This window comes from Podarcis muralis, chromosome 2 (assembly GCF_964188315.1).
Source record: "Podarcis muralis chromosome 2, rPodMur119.hap1.1, whole genome shotgun sequence".
NCBI lineage: Eukaryota > Metazoa > Chordata > Lepidosauria > Squamata > Lacertidae > Podarcis > Podarcis muralis.
The window spans coordinates 105636537-105649773 of NC_135656.1; the positions used below are offsets into that span (position 1 = coordinate 105636537).

The window sequence follows — 13237 nt, forward strand, 5'->3', positions numbered from 1 at the left end:
CAAATGGCTTTAGATACCTATTAGGTCCATAAATTACCATATAGCATTTATTCAACACAAAAAACAGCGGCAATTTGTTTTTGACAAAGGACAGCTGGACATATAAAGGGCCCCATTACCTTTAGGGTCTCATCAAACCAAAATCCAGCCCTGCACGCACACACACACACACACACACACACACACCCTTATGTAAAAAGAAAACAAGGACACGGGAATGTAGACTATGAATGACAACAATCTATCTGGGAGGAGTTGATAATATTATGCCTTCATGCAGAAAAGCGGACAGAGGAAAGTTTTTCTGCCCCTCTCATAACACTTGTGAACTTGTGAACACCAGCAAAGCTGGAAGATGGATTCAAAGTTAACAGAAGATTCTGTTGGACGATTCAAGACACATAAAAGAAAATACTTTTTTATGCAGCGTACAGTTTATTACGGAACTTGCTCCCACAGAAGCCACCATTTTTGATGACTTTAAAAGAGGATTAGACATATTCAGGGAGGAGAGGGCTTTGGGGGGCTTTGAGCCAGGATGGCGAGGCTTTTGCCTTCACATTTGAGACACTTGCTGTAACTGTTGTTCCCTACGCAGGGAACTTGGACGCACTCCAGCGCTGCTCTGCTCAAACACCTTCTGTTTTGACTTCATGGGTGCATTTGCTGCTAAGGCTTATCCTCTAACGCCAAGGTCTCAAGGAGGGGTTGGTGGTGATGGTAAGCTGAGATCAAGACACGCCCCTCCCTCATCTCTTCACTTTCGCTCTTCATTCCCGGCTGGAAGCACTGAACTGTTCGTCCTGCTGCGTCGGTGCTTTTTCTCCGGAGTTGAAAAACAATCACCTGGACGTCTCCGCTGAGCATCTACTACGAAGAGGTAAGCAGAGCATCTTTCATTCGTTCCTGTTTCTTAGAAAGAGGGTTTGGGAAAAGAAAGAGACAGTTGGGTCCAGGAACTGTCTTATGATTAGTAACTGCTAAGTTTTGCAGGCTGGAATTCTAAGACAGTCAGCAGGCGGGAGCTCATTCCAGGAACGATCCCTGGAGGTAACTTGGCAGGCCGTAGAGCAACAGTTTAGCACACCTCTCTATTTCATGAGGTCAATGTGAGCAAGTGAAATGTTGAGGGCTAGTAACTTGCAGACTTTTTTTTTTTTTGCTAAGCTACAGTAGACATCAGACCAGGGTGGATTTGATTTAAATCATGATTTAAATCACTAGTCAGTAAGACTTGATTTAAAATCAGAGGCTCACTATGTCAGGGTCCTACTGGAAGACCGGACAAATGCTAGAACATTAGCAGTGGCAAAGTTTTTATCGGTGGTTGCAAGAGCAAATGAGGCCTATATTCTAAACAAAATCCTTGTTTAACCTGGAGGTAGGCTGTATGAATTGTGTATTGCTTTGTAATGATTTGTTGGGTCTCTGGACCGTAATAAAGATTGATGATGATGATGATTGATGATGATGATTTAAATCATTTATTTTTTTATAGAAAGACTCATTCTTGCTGGTATAATCTTAACATTTGCAACCAGATGAAGGTTTCATTTTTGGAATAATAAATTTTCAGAGTAGTTTTTACAGTTATATCAAAAATTAGTGATTTGGTTATACAGTGGTACCTCGGGTTACATACGCTTCAGGTTATATACGCTTCAGGTTACAGACTCTGCTAACCCAGAAATAGTACCTCGGGTTAATAACTTTGCTTCAGGATGAGAACAGAAATTGGGCTCCGGCGGCACGGCAGCAGCAGGAGGCCCCATTAGCTAAAGTGGTGCTTCAGGTTAAGAACAGTTTCATGTTAAGAACGGACCTCCAGAACGAATTAAGTACTTAACCTGAGGTACCACTGTACTATTAGAAATACAAAGCTGGTAATTATGAAATTATTGTTTATATTTGGACAACTTTTCTGCTGTACTTTATTGGAAGGAGAAAAAATTCATTTCTTTAATAAGAATTTAAACAATTTATTTAACTAAAACAATAACATTATAGCATATGTATCCATGTTTGTTAACTGATGTAGTTAAATGATTAAAAAAACACAAACTTAGACTGAGTTTTAGCACACATGAAAAACTTAAAATAAATCCTTATTTCCTGATGAATAGCCTTTGGACTATACAGTGGTACCTCGGGTTACAGACGCTTCAGGTTACAGACTCCGCTAACCCAGAAATAGTACCTAGGGTTGAGAACTTTGCTTCAGGATGAGAACAGAAATTGTGCAGCTGTGTCGCGGTGGCAGCAGGAGGCGCCATAGGCTAAAGTGGTGCTTCAGGTTAATAACAGTTTCAGGTTAAGAACGGACCTCCAGAACGAATTAAGTACTTAACCCAAGGTACCACTGTAATGTAATTTAAATAGAAAACTATCTTTAGAAAGATTTTTCCTCCAAAAGCCTTTTATTTTAAAAATCCGATTTAAATAAAAAAAATCTGATTTAAATAAAAAAAAATTCCAATTTAAATAAAAAAAACCCGATTTAATTTTTTTTTTAAAAAAAATCATTGATTTTTATCCACCTTGCACCAGACAGTGGCTGAATGGATCTGAATGCATAGAGAACACACACACAGACAGACAAACCACTTTCCTAACTATATAGCAGATACATACATGGGCTGTGCTTCAAGAGGCGCTGTTTTCCCCTCAGTGAATGTGGATGCTGGATGTGAGCCAATGTATATAATCATAGAACTGCAGAGTCCAACCCTCTACAGTGCAAGAATATGCAGCTGTCGCGTATGGGGATCGGACCTCTGACCTTGGTGTCATCAGCACGACGCTCTAACCAACTGAGCTGCAAGGTTTCCCTGAAGCATCAGTTAAAATTCTTATGAAATAAATAAAATAAAGAAATTAAGGGCATCTATGAATGTCACACTGGTGTAAGAGCAACATATCGGGGATGGGGAATCTGTGGCTATATAGAGATCGTTCCCCCGTCAGTCCCAGTCAGCATGGCCAATATATGCTTTAGTAAGGTAAAGGGACCCCTGACCATTAGGTCCAGTTGTGACCGACTCTGGGGTTGTGGCACTCATCTCACTTTATTGGCCACGGGAGCCGGCGTACAGCTTCCGGGTCACGTGGCCAGCATGACTAAGCCGCTTCTGGTGAACCAGAGCAGCACACGGAAACGCCGTTTACCTTCCCGCCGGAGCAGTACCTATTTATCTACTTGCACTTTGTGCTTTCGAACTGCTAGGTGGGCAGGAGCAGGGACCAAGCAACGGGAGCTCACCCCATCGCGGGGATTTGAACCGCCGACCTTCTGATCGGCAAGTCCTTTTTTTTAAAAAAAATAATAATATTTATTACTTTTCCAACAATTTAAACACTACAAAGAAAAAGAACAATACAATACAATACAATACAATACAATACAATACAGAGACACTACATAACACTAACACATTAAACTAACAAAACAAAACAAAACAAAACAAAAAGAGTTTAAAACACATCAAACAATTTCAGTATCTTATCTTTCATTCACTTATTTCCACGACCTCCTCACACCTCCCTTTTTGTATTCCACTTCTGTTAATTGTTTCAGACGTGATCGGCAAGTCCTAGGCTCTGTGGTTTAGCCCACAGCGCCACCCGCATCCCTGTTAATATATGCTTTAATGTACATCTATTATCTCATCCCAATTCTGTAGGTTTCCAAGATGGGAGAAGGACAAGGATCAACGCAGCCTCCGGAAAATCTGAATAGTAAATATCAGTTCTTTCGCAGAACCACAGCATTGTAGAATTGGAAGGGGTCCCGAGGGTCATCTAGTCCAACCCCCTACAATGGCAGGAATCTCAACTAAACCATCCATGACAGATGACCATCCAACCTCTGCTTAAAAACCTCCGAGGAAGGAGGACTTTCTGAGGGAGTTGGTTCCACTGTTGAACAGATGTTGCCATCAGAGTGTTATTCCTGATGTTTAGTCAGAATCTCCTTTGTTATGGTTATATGTGGCCACTGACCTGTATTTCAAATGTAGGGAACTATGGGCCCTCCAGATATTGTTGGGCGGCAATTCCCATCAGCTCCAGCAAGCAAAGCCAGGGGCAAAGGATTATGGGACTTGTGGTTCAGTAGCATCTGGAGGCCCAAAGATCCCACAAACTTGCTATATATCAAAGTTAGCCTGCTGTCCTCTGGTGTGCTGTGTTAGGGGAATGGGGACAGTTTCCCCCTCACCTATCAACCAGTTTCCATCACTTGTTACGTTGCCATTATAGTTCTCGAAATAAGCCTACAGTTTATGTTCTGAAGAATGGATATTGGAGGTGGGTGCAATGGCCTTTGCTGCTGGGGTCAGTGGCGTAGTGTGGGTTGTCAGCACCCGGGGCAAGGCAAGTAATTTGCGCTCCCTAACCTGTGGATTTGCGCCCCCTAACCCGTGGATTTGCGCCCCCTAACCCTAACCCCCAGATGTTGCGCCCGGTGCGGCCGGCCCCCCCTGCACCCCCCACGCTACGCCACTGGCTGGGGTGGAGCTTCCCTAAAGAGGTAGCAACTATTGGAGGAGAATGTGAAAACCATGCCACTCCTGCCGCAAGTTCTGTCTACATGTGTCCAGGAAATGGAGTACAGTGGTACTTCGGAAGTTGAACAGAATCCGTTCCGGAAGTCCGTTTGACTTCCAAAACGTTCGGAAACAAAGGCGCGGCTTCCGATTGGCTGCAGCAAGCTCCTGCAGCCAATCGGAAGTCACAGAAGTCGCCTCAGACGTCCGGGTTCCAAAGAACATTCACAAACCGGAACACTCACTTCCGGGTTTGCGGTGTTCAGCAGCCAAAATGTTCGACTCGCAAGGTGTTTGGGATCCAAGGTACAATTGTATTCTTGTTAGATCAGATCAAAATCCTGTTTGCTCCAGCACTGTCTCCTTCTCTCACTTCTTCCCTTTTTCTGCCGGACTTGTAGGACTTTCTCGACTGAATATTTCATGTTTGTTCATACTTTGTCCATGGGTTGAACGCGATAAGAAATCAATGCCGATAGACTTGGCAGAGTTTAAGGAACTGGATGCCTACGCACAGAAGGTTTGCTTTCTCTTATTGTGATATATTCAGTGTGGAATAATAGTCCAGCAAATAATCTGCTAGGATGCTCAGGTTTTCAATGGGCATTTGGAATTTGAGAGTACTTTCAAGTAACCACTCCTGAGAGGAGGCAACTTATTCTGTCCACATCGAATAACAAACATCGTAAGTCACAATACGGTGCTCCCATTTTCTGCATGGTTAACATAAAAAGTGCCTATCACGAAGGCTGCAAACACTGCCCCCCGCCCCCGAATCCTGCAACTGTTGTTTATCCCTCATAGAGCTAAGATTCACAGCACCCCTTAACTATTGTTCACAGGATTATTTGAGGGCGGGGCTTGTGCATTAATTGTACAGTATGGTGTGGAGTACGCAGTTATACAGTGGTACCTCAGGTTACATATGCTTCAGGTTACATACGCTTCAGGTTACAGACTCCACTAACCCAGAAATAGTACATCAAGTTAAGAAATTTACCTCAGAATGAGAACGGAAATCATGCTCTGGGAGTGCAGCATTAGCGGGAGGCCCCATTAGCTAAAATGGTGCTTCAGGTTAAGAACAGTTTCAGGTTAAGAACAGACCTCCGGAACGAATTAAGTACTTAACCCAAGATACCACTGTACTTAGATATTTGGCAATAACATTACTTTGGCAGCTGCTTTGCTTTTAAAATTAAGGTGATAACCAGTGCTATTTTTCTAGAAAAAGAGGTGCCAGAATTTACCAGGAACACCTTCCTTGTTCTCTTAAAATGACAATGGCACCCACTTGAGAGGTGCTGGAACTGAATTCCTGTGAGTTCTGGCTGAAAAAGGACTCAAAAGTCAGGTGAGAATCAACAACCGTGGTTGTGACTCAGTGCTGATTCCCCAATCCTGCCAGGGCTGACTAAGTAGCCAGGGTAGTGCCGGATTTACATACAAGCTAAACAAGCTATAGCTCAGGGCCCCACTTTCTTAGGGGCCTCCAAAACATTTAAAAGAAAAACACACACACCTGGATATACATTTCCAAAATATAAGATAAAAAAATAAATAAAATAAATCCTACATACAGCAACAGTGTTTTGTGTTGTGTAGGCTCCTATGATGCAAGTAATGGGCCCTGACTGCTAGCCCGCTCCCTAAAATATCACTGGTTTGCTCATTTCTATATATAGGGGACAGTGGTACCTCGGGTTACATATGCTTCAGGTTACATACGCTTCAGGTTACAGACTCCGCTAACCCTGAATTAGTACCTCGGGTTAAGAACTTTGCTTCAGGATGAGAATAGAAATCACGGCAGCGGGAGGCCCCATTAGCTAAAGTGGTCCTTCAGGTTAAGAACGGACCTCCGGAACAAATTAAGTACTTAACCCGAGGTACCACTGTACCTACATTCTGCATGGACTGGTTGCATGACAACATGTGCAAATGGCTTTAGATACCCATTAAAAAGGTAAAGGTAAAGGTACCCCTGCCCGTACGGGCCAGTCTTGACAGACTCTAGGGTTGTGCGCTCATCTCACTCTAGAGGCCGGGAGCCAGCGCTGTCCGCAGACACTTCTGGGTCACGTGGCCAGCGTGACAAGCTGCATCTGGCGAGCCAGCGCAGCACACGGAACGCCGTTTGCCTTCCCGCTGGTAAGCGGTCCCTATTTATCTACTTGCACCCGGGGGTGCTTTCGAACAGCTAGGTTGCCAGGCGCTGGGACCGAGCAACGGGAGTGCACCCCGCCGCGGGGATTCGAACCGCCGACCATGCAATCGGCAAGTCCTAGGCACAGAGGTTTTACCCACAGCACCACCCGCGTCCCTAGATACCCATTAGGTCCATAAATTACCCTATAGCATATATTCAACACAAAAAAGAGCGGCAATTTGTTGTAAACAAAGGACAGCTGGACATATAAAGGGCCCCATTACAGGGCTGGCTGGCTGGCTGGCTGGCTGAATGCTTCCCCACAATCCAACACATGTACAACCCAGACATTACGAAGGGGATTTGGATTGTAGCTGAAGATTGTGGACATTGTATGCACACTGGAAAATTGAAAGGTTAATCATGCTTCTCCCTTCAGAACTACTTTTACCGAGGGCTAAGTTTTTGGCAAATTTAATAACTGATTGATTGATTGTTCAGCTCAAACACATACACTTAATCGTCTGTGCAACCCTGCGCATTTTGACTCAGAAGGAAGCTCCACTGAATTCAATCGCACCGAGAGTCTTGTAAGTGCCTGTACAATTGCACCCTAAATTTTCTTTAAACAAGTGGAAGCCTTAGATAGAAGAAGGAACTGAGTACCGCTCCTCCATATTAACTGCTACCAAATCTATTTACCTTTTGTGAAACAGGTGAATGTCAAGGATAGCGTGGAAAACCTGGTGAGCGTCTTGCTCCAAAAAGCCCACAGTGACCTGGAGAAAGTCCGAGCCATTTGGGTGTGGATTTGCCATCATATTGGTAGGTGGAGGTGCCATCTTTGCATTCTGGCGTTCTTTTGCCTCTGACAACTGCCCACAAGTCCCCATCCCTTACCTAACTGTAGATAAAATCAGTGCTCTACAACACAAGCAGCAAAGTTGTATGTTGGTGGCTGCTGCTTCTTTTATTTGGATAATCTGCAGTTAGGCTTGTATATACCATGCCTTTAAAGCACATTCAAAGCACATTCTTTCCCCTCGAAAGAATTATGGGCACTGTGGTTTGTTAAGGATAGCTGGGAACTCTGTGAGGGGTAAACCATAGCGCCCAGAATGCTTTGAGGGAAAGAATGTGCTTCAGATGTGCTTTAAAGGTATTGCGTGCGCATAGATGAAGACACAATGTAATAGCTTTTCAATAACTCCCAGCCTGGACCACGTTGCTTCAGCTGTTTTTTAAAACCTGGTGTCCCTACCAAACCCACACCAAGTGTGACTGTTGCAGCTCCTTTTTCATTGTGCGCTGCAAACTTTGGGGTGACATTTCACAAATGTCTTTATTTCTCCAGAATATGATGAGGAAGGCTGCCGTGACAGAGAGAAGCTGGCTTTAAAGCCAGCCGATGTCCTTCGGTCAGGAAAGACTATTTGTTCTGGATATTCTCTACTCTTTGCAAAGATGTGCAGGTAACTCTTTTGGCCTCAGCCATCATGGCAAACAGCTGTTACTTGGCAGGGACGATGGGAGATCTGCAGAGCCACAGGTTCCCCAACCCAGCACCAAACTATGAATGCTCCTGAAGCAAACTTTGAGATATCACTTGATATTGGTTGGTTAGAGCATTGTGCTGATAAAACCAAGATTGCAGGTTTGATCGTTGTATGGTAGGGCTGCCATATGTTTTGAATTTCCCGGATATTGCCAGCATTCATCCATCGAAAATGGCGTCTGGGTGAACTTTTGGGAAGTCAGTTTAAAATGTCTGGGGAAACCCTGTTGCATGGCAGCCCATAGTGTTGATTATTTGGAGATTTTCCCAAAAAAGCTGAACAACTTTGCCCCCCAAAAAGCGCAACAACCCTACCACATGGGACAACTGCATATTCCCAGACTAGAAGAAGGCATATACAGTGGTACCTCGGGTTACATATGCTTCAGGTTACATACGCTTCAGGTTACAGACTCACCTAACCCAGAAATAGTGCTTCAGGCAAAGAACTTTGCTTCAGGATGAGAACAGAAATTGTGCTCCAGCGGCGTGGCGGCAGCAGGAGCAGAACGAATTAAGTTCTTAACCCGAGGTACCACTGTATTCACTGGAAATCCTGCTTGGTCCCTCCCCACCAAACACTGTGTGTACATTTTAAAACCTCTTCTTGCTGCCTGAAAAGCATCAGCTAGATTCCTCTCTCCTTCTTTTCAAAATATAAGCCGATTCTGCTTATAACATGAATTTATACACCAGTGCAACATACAAACTACCATGCCTTTATAGCAGGAGTGAGGACCTGGGCCTTCCAGGTGTTGCTTAGCTACAAGTCCCATCAGCCCTAGCAAGCTTGACCAATGGCAACGTCCGGAGAGCCAAAGATTCCCCCTACCTGTGATACACAAATGAACGAGACAGGCTGCAGCCACGATTGGGCCTGTTAGCACTTACTGAGCCATGGCTTTTCTGCAAAGGAAAGTACAGTGGTATCTCGGGTTACATACGCTTCAGGTTACACACTCCGCTAACTGAGAAATAGTACCTCGGGTTAAGAATTTTGCTTCAGGATATGAACAGAAATCGGGCTCTGGCGGTGCGGCGGCAGCAGGAGGCCCCATTAGCTAAAGTGGTGCTTCAGGTTAAGAACAGTTTCAGGTTAAGTACGGACCTCCGGAACGAATTAAGTACTTAACCCGAGGTACCACTGTAGTGGTCTTGTGCGGAACTTCTGTTTTCTCCATAAAAATCCCACTCTCCTTATCTCTGTTGTGGAAAAAAATGAAGGATGGCCATTCCAGTCCAATAAAACAAAACAAAACAAAAGCAATGAAAGGAGCCAGTCCCCTTGGCAACAAGGGTGTTCCTGAATCCCTTTCTTTCCCCCTCAGTCTTGCAGGGATACGGTGTAGGTATTTGGTCGGCAGAACAAAGAACATGAAGAGGCACGCCTGGAATGCTGTTTATCTTGATGGAAAGTGGCATCTTCTGGACTGCACATGGGGAAGATGCGGGATCCTCGGCAGGTACGTTGCGGGGAAATAGAAAGCCAATCATAGTGCGGGGCACCATGATGTACAGTGGTACCTCGGGTTACATACGCTTCAGGTTACAAACTCTGCTAACCCAGAAATAGTGCTTCAGGTTAAGAACTTTGCTTCAGGATGAGAACAGAAATCGTGCTCTGGTGACGCGGCGGCAGCCGGAGGCCCCATTAGGTACAGTGGTGCTTCAGGTTAAGAACAGTTTCAGGTTCAGAACGGACCTCCGGAACAAATTAAGTACTTAACTAGAGGTACCACTGTAACCTGGTTGACTTCCTTTGTTATCTTGGGTTTTCTGTTTGGCTTGGTCCACTTCTTGGGGTTTGTGATTGGATGGCCAAAGGGATGACCATTATAAGCTGGTGGAATAAGAATTACTGTATTTTTCGCTCTATAAGACGCACCCGACCATAAGACGCACCTAGTTTTTAGAGGAGGAAAACAAGAAAAAAATATTCTGAATCAAATGTTGTTGAAGAGGAAGGAGGAAGGAGGATCAGGCTAAGGAGGAGCTGCCGGTCCGTCCACCCCTTTGAGGAAGCTGGATCTGCTGGCCGCCTAGCAGGGTTGCCCCTGCTGGGGGGATCGGAGGAGGCAGGCGAGACGAAGCAACACTCTTCAACGAAGCGGGAGGAGGAAAGGAAGGGAGCCCTTACGGAGCCCCTTTGTGATGGCCTGGGATTCGGACTCAGAGGCTGAACCTGAGGAATCCCAGCCTGCACAGGATTCCCCGCCTCCAGAACCAGCTGAGCCAGGGCTGGGGCTTGAGCCTGAAGGGTCCTCACCTGTGCTGGATCCTCAGGTGCAGGCACCAGCTGAGTCTGCTCTGGCTCCTGAGGGGATGGAGGACCCATTGCCTGCAGGTGCTCCACTCTCAGCCCCATCAGAGGAAGCTGAGGTTGCCTCTGGGTCCAGTAACCCTCCAGCCTCTCCTGAGCTGCAGAGGCTCAGGGCAGAGAGGCGGAGGGAACTAAGTTCCTGCAGGAGGAGTGCTCGCCTCCGGGCCAGGAGAGGCGAGTCACCTGTGGACCAGGGCTGCCCTATGCCTCGGGGCAGATAAAAGCTGATCAGCCCCAGTCCCAGGTTGCGGGAGCAGCATTGTTGCTAGCCTGTTCCTGCCTGCACCCTGTCCTGCTCTTCTGCCAGAGTTCCTGACCTCACCCGACTCCCTGCCTTGGACCCTGCTTAAGCTTTGACGGACAGCCTCCATACCGCACCATCAACCTCGGACTGGACTCGGACCTCACCTCTTGGTTAGCCCCCGGGACCAGCACACCCTTCCTTTCCTCCTCCCACTTCGCTGAAGAGGCACTGCTCTGCTCTGCTCTGCTGGCTTCAGCGATAGCTGCGCAGCCTGCATTTGCCCATAAGACGCACACACACTTCCCCTTACTTTTTAGAAGGAAAAAAGTGCGTCTTATAGAGCGAAAAATACGGCAAGCCATTGGCATGGAGCGTCACAGTGGCGGGGGAAACAAGGAAACTCCACCACCACCTATCCTCTCAAATGGTTCATTTGAGTATGTTGGGCTATGCGTGCAAGATTTGGGGGTTCTGGAGGTGGGTCATTCATTGCAACGCAGCAGACTTCATCGACCTAGTGCCCTGCAGCAGTTTTCAACACCCATCACCCAGTGCCAGATTTATATATGAGCTAAACAAGCTATAGTTTAGGGCCCCGCTCTCTTGGGGGGGGGGGCTCCCAAAAATGTAAAGGAAACAAAAACTGGACGTACATTTCCAAGATACAAGATAAAAAACAAATAAAATAAAACCTACATACAGCAACAGTGTTTTGTTTTGTGTTATGTAGGCACCTATGATGTGAGTAACGGGCCCCGCCTGCTAGCCTGCTCCCTAAAATATCACTGGTTTCCTCATACAGCTGGACATATAAAGGGCCCCATTACCTTCAGTGGCTTAGGGCCTCATCAAACCTAAATCTGGCCCTGCCATCACCCCTGACCTTTGGACATGCTAGCTGGGATTGATGAGATACAGAGTTCAGCATCATCTGGAAGGAATCAGAAGGCTAGTTTAGCGTGTCCCCCAAAGCCTAAACTGTGGCTAATGTTGACTATGGTTTGTTTAAACCAGCTAGCTTGATACACCATGGTTTGAATTTGTCAGTCCATCCGATGTGGGCGAGAAGAGAAGTTGTAGGTGCTTGAAAGCAGGAGCTAGTTTCCAAACCTTTCATAGCCAAGAGAGGGAGGAGGTGGGGGAAAGTGGGAGCCTGGGGCTCACGTTGGTTCATTCTCAGCATGCTAAACTGTGGTTTCACTTGCCATCTGAACTGGGCCTGTAAGCATTCTAACGCTGCTCTTTGTCCTTTTGCAGATGCAACGACTACTACTTCCTTACGCACCCTGTTCTGTTTGTTGAGAATCACCTCCCAGATGACCCCAAGTGGCTGCTTCTCAAACAGATAATGATGTGTGCAGCAGTTGCATTTATTTCCAAAAGAAAGGCGCAAAATTAAGTACAGTGGATGCTCGGGTTGCGAACATGATCTGTGTGGGATGCACGTTCGCAACCCGCAGCACTCGCAACCCGCGTCTGCACATGCGCAGGTTGCGACTTGGCACTTCTGCGCATGCGCAAAGTGCAATTTTGCGCTTCTGCGCATGCGCGACCGCCGAAACCCAGAAGTAACCCATTCTGGTACTTCCAGGTTTCGGTGGTCTGCTACCCAAAAAACCGCAACCTGAAGCGTCTGTAATGACTGAATACAGGTATCCAATATACAGGTATGACTGTATATTGGAAATCCTCATATAAATTTCCGATGCTCTTGAAGAAAAGCCCTATGCTTCGCTGGATCATAGGTCAACGAATAGGTGACAGAAGCAACATTCTAGGCTTTTGATGGGGATCTTTTTACTCTTTAAAATCAAGGTGTGTTTATGTAAAACCTTAATAAATATTTCTAAAAATAAAAATAAAATCAAGGTGTGTTTGTACTGTCCGATTTGCTGCCCTCTTATACTTGTAAATCTTACTGTCTGAAAATATAATCCTTTCATTTTCATTTCATGCAATAAACCAATTTTTCTTCCTTCCTCCTGTGTGTGAACTTATTGAGACATAACATTGAGCATGAATTTGTAACAGACACGTGTTTAACCCCAGTAAAAGAGCCTAAAACTCTTGGGAGTGTTCATAGAAATATGTGTGCATGATCGACATGTGTACAGGTCCAGACACACATTTTGTAGCAGTATGTTTTCCTGAAGTTATTATGAGCCTTTTATGAGTAAGAGGGTGAAATTTTCTGCCTCGGACCCACTCCCAAACTGCTTTCTGTTGCATGAAGAAAACATGTCATCTTCTGGGCACTGCGATGTCTCCCAGTACGTTTCCGAGCACAATTCAAAGTGTTGGTGCTGACCTGTAAAGCCCTAAACAGCCTCGGTCCAGTATACCTGAAGGAGCATCTCCACCCCCATCATTCAGCCCAGACACTGAGGTCCAACTCCAAGGGCCTTCTGGCAGTTCCCTCACTGCG

The 13237-nt window shown here is 45.7% G+C and overlaps 1 protein-coding gene across 1 annotated transcript; it reads left to right on the forward strand.

The window, feature by feature from the left end:
* The first annotated feature begins 586 nt into the window (after positions 1-586).
* On the forward strand, positions 587-12762 carry LOC114592122 (kyphoscoliosis peptidase-like). The gene is made up of 7 exons (XM_028720025.2): positions 587-880; positions 3681-3735; positions 4946-5064; positions 7410-7518; positions 8048-8165; positions 9577-9711; positions 12070-12762. Exons 2-7 carry the CDS (start codon positions 3690-3692, stop codon positions 12209-12211), a joined length of 669 nt encoding a protein of 222 aa, XP_028575858.1. The 5' UTR covers positions 587-880; positions 3681-3689; the 3' UTR covers positions 12212-12762.
* Positions 12763-13237: the final 475 nt, after the last annotated feature.

Excerpts from the sequence above, each read along its gene's own strand:
- LOC114592122 (XM_028720025.2), top strand. The coding sequence starts at position 3,690 with ATGGGAGAAGGACAAGGATCAACGCAGCCTCCGGAAAATCTGAATA. Across the intron at positions 5,065-7,409 it reads TGGATGCCTACGCACAGAAG|GTGAATGTCAAGGATAGCGT; the intron begins GTTTGCTTTCTC and ends TTTGTGAAACAG. Across the intron at positions 7,519-8,047 it reads GTGGATTTGCCATCATATTG|AATATGATGAGGAAGGCTGC; the intron begins GTAGGTGGAGGT and ends TTATTTCTCCAG.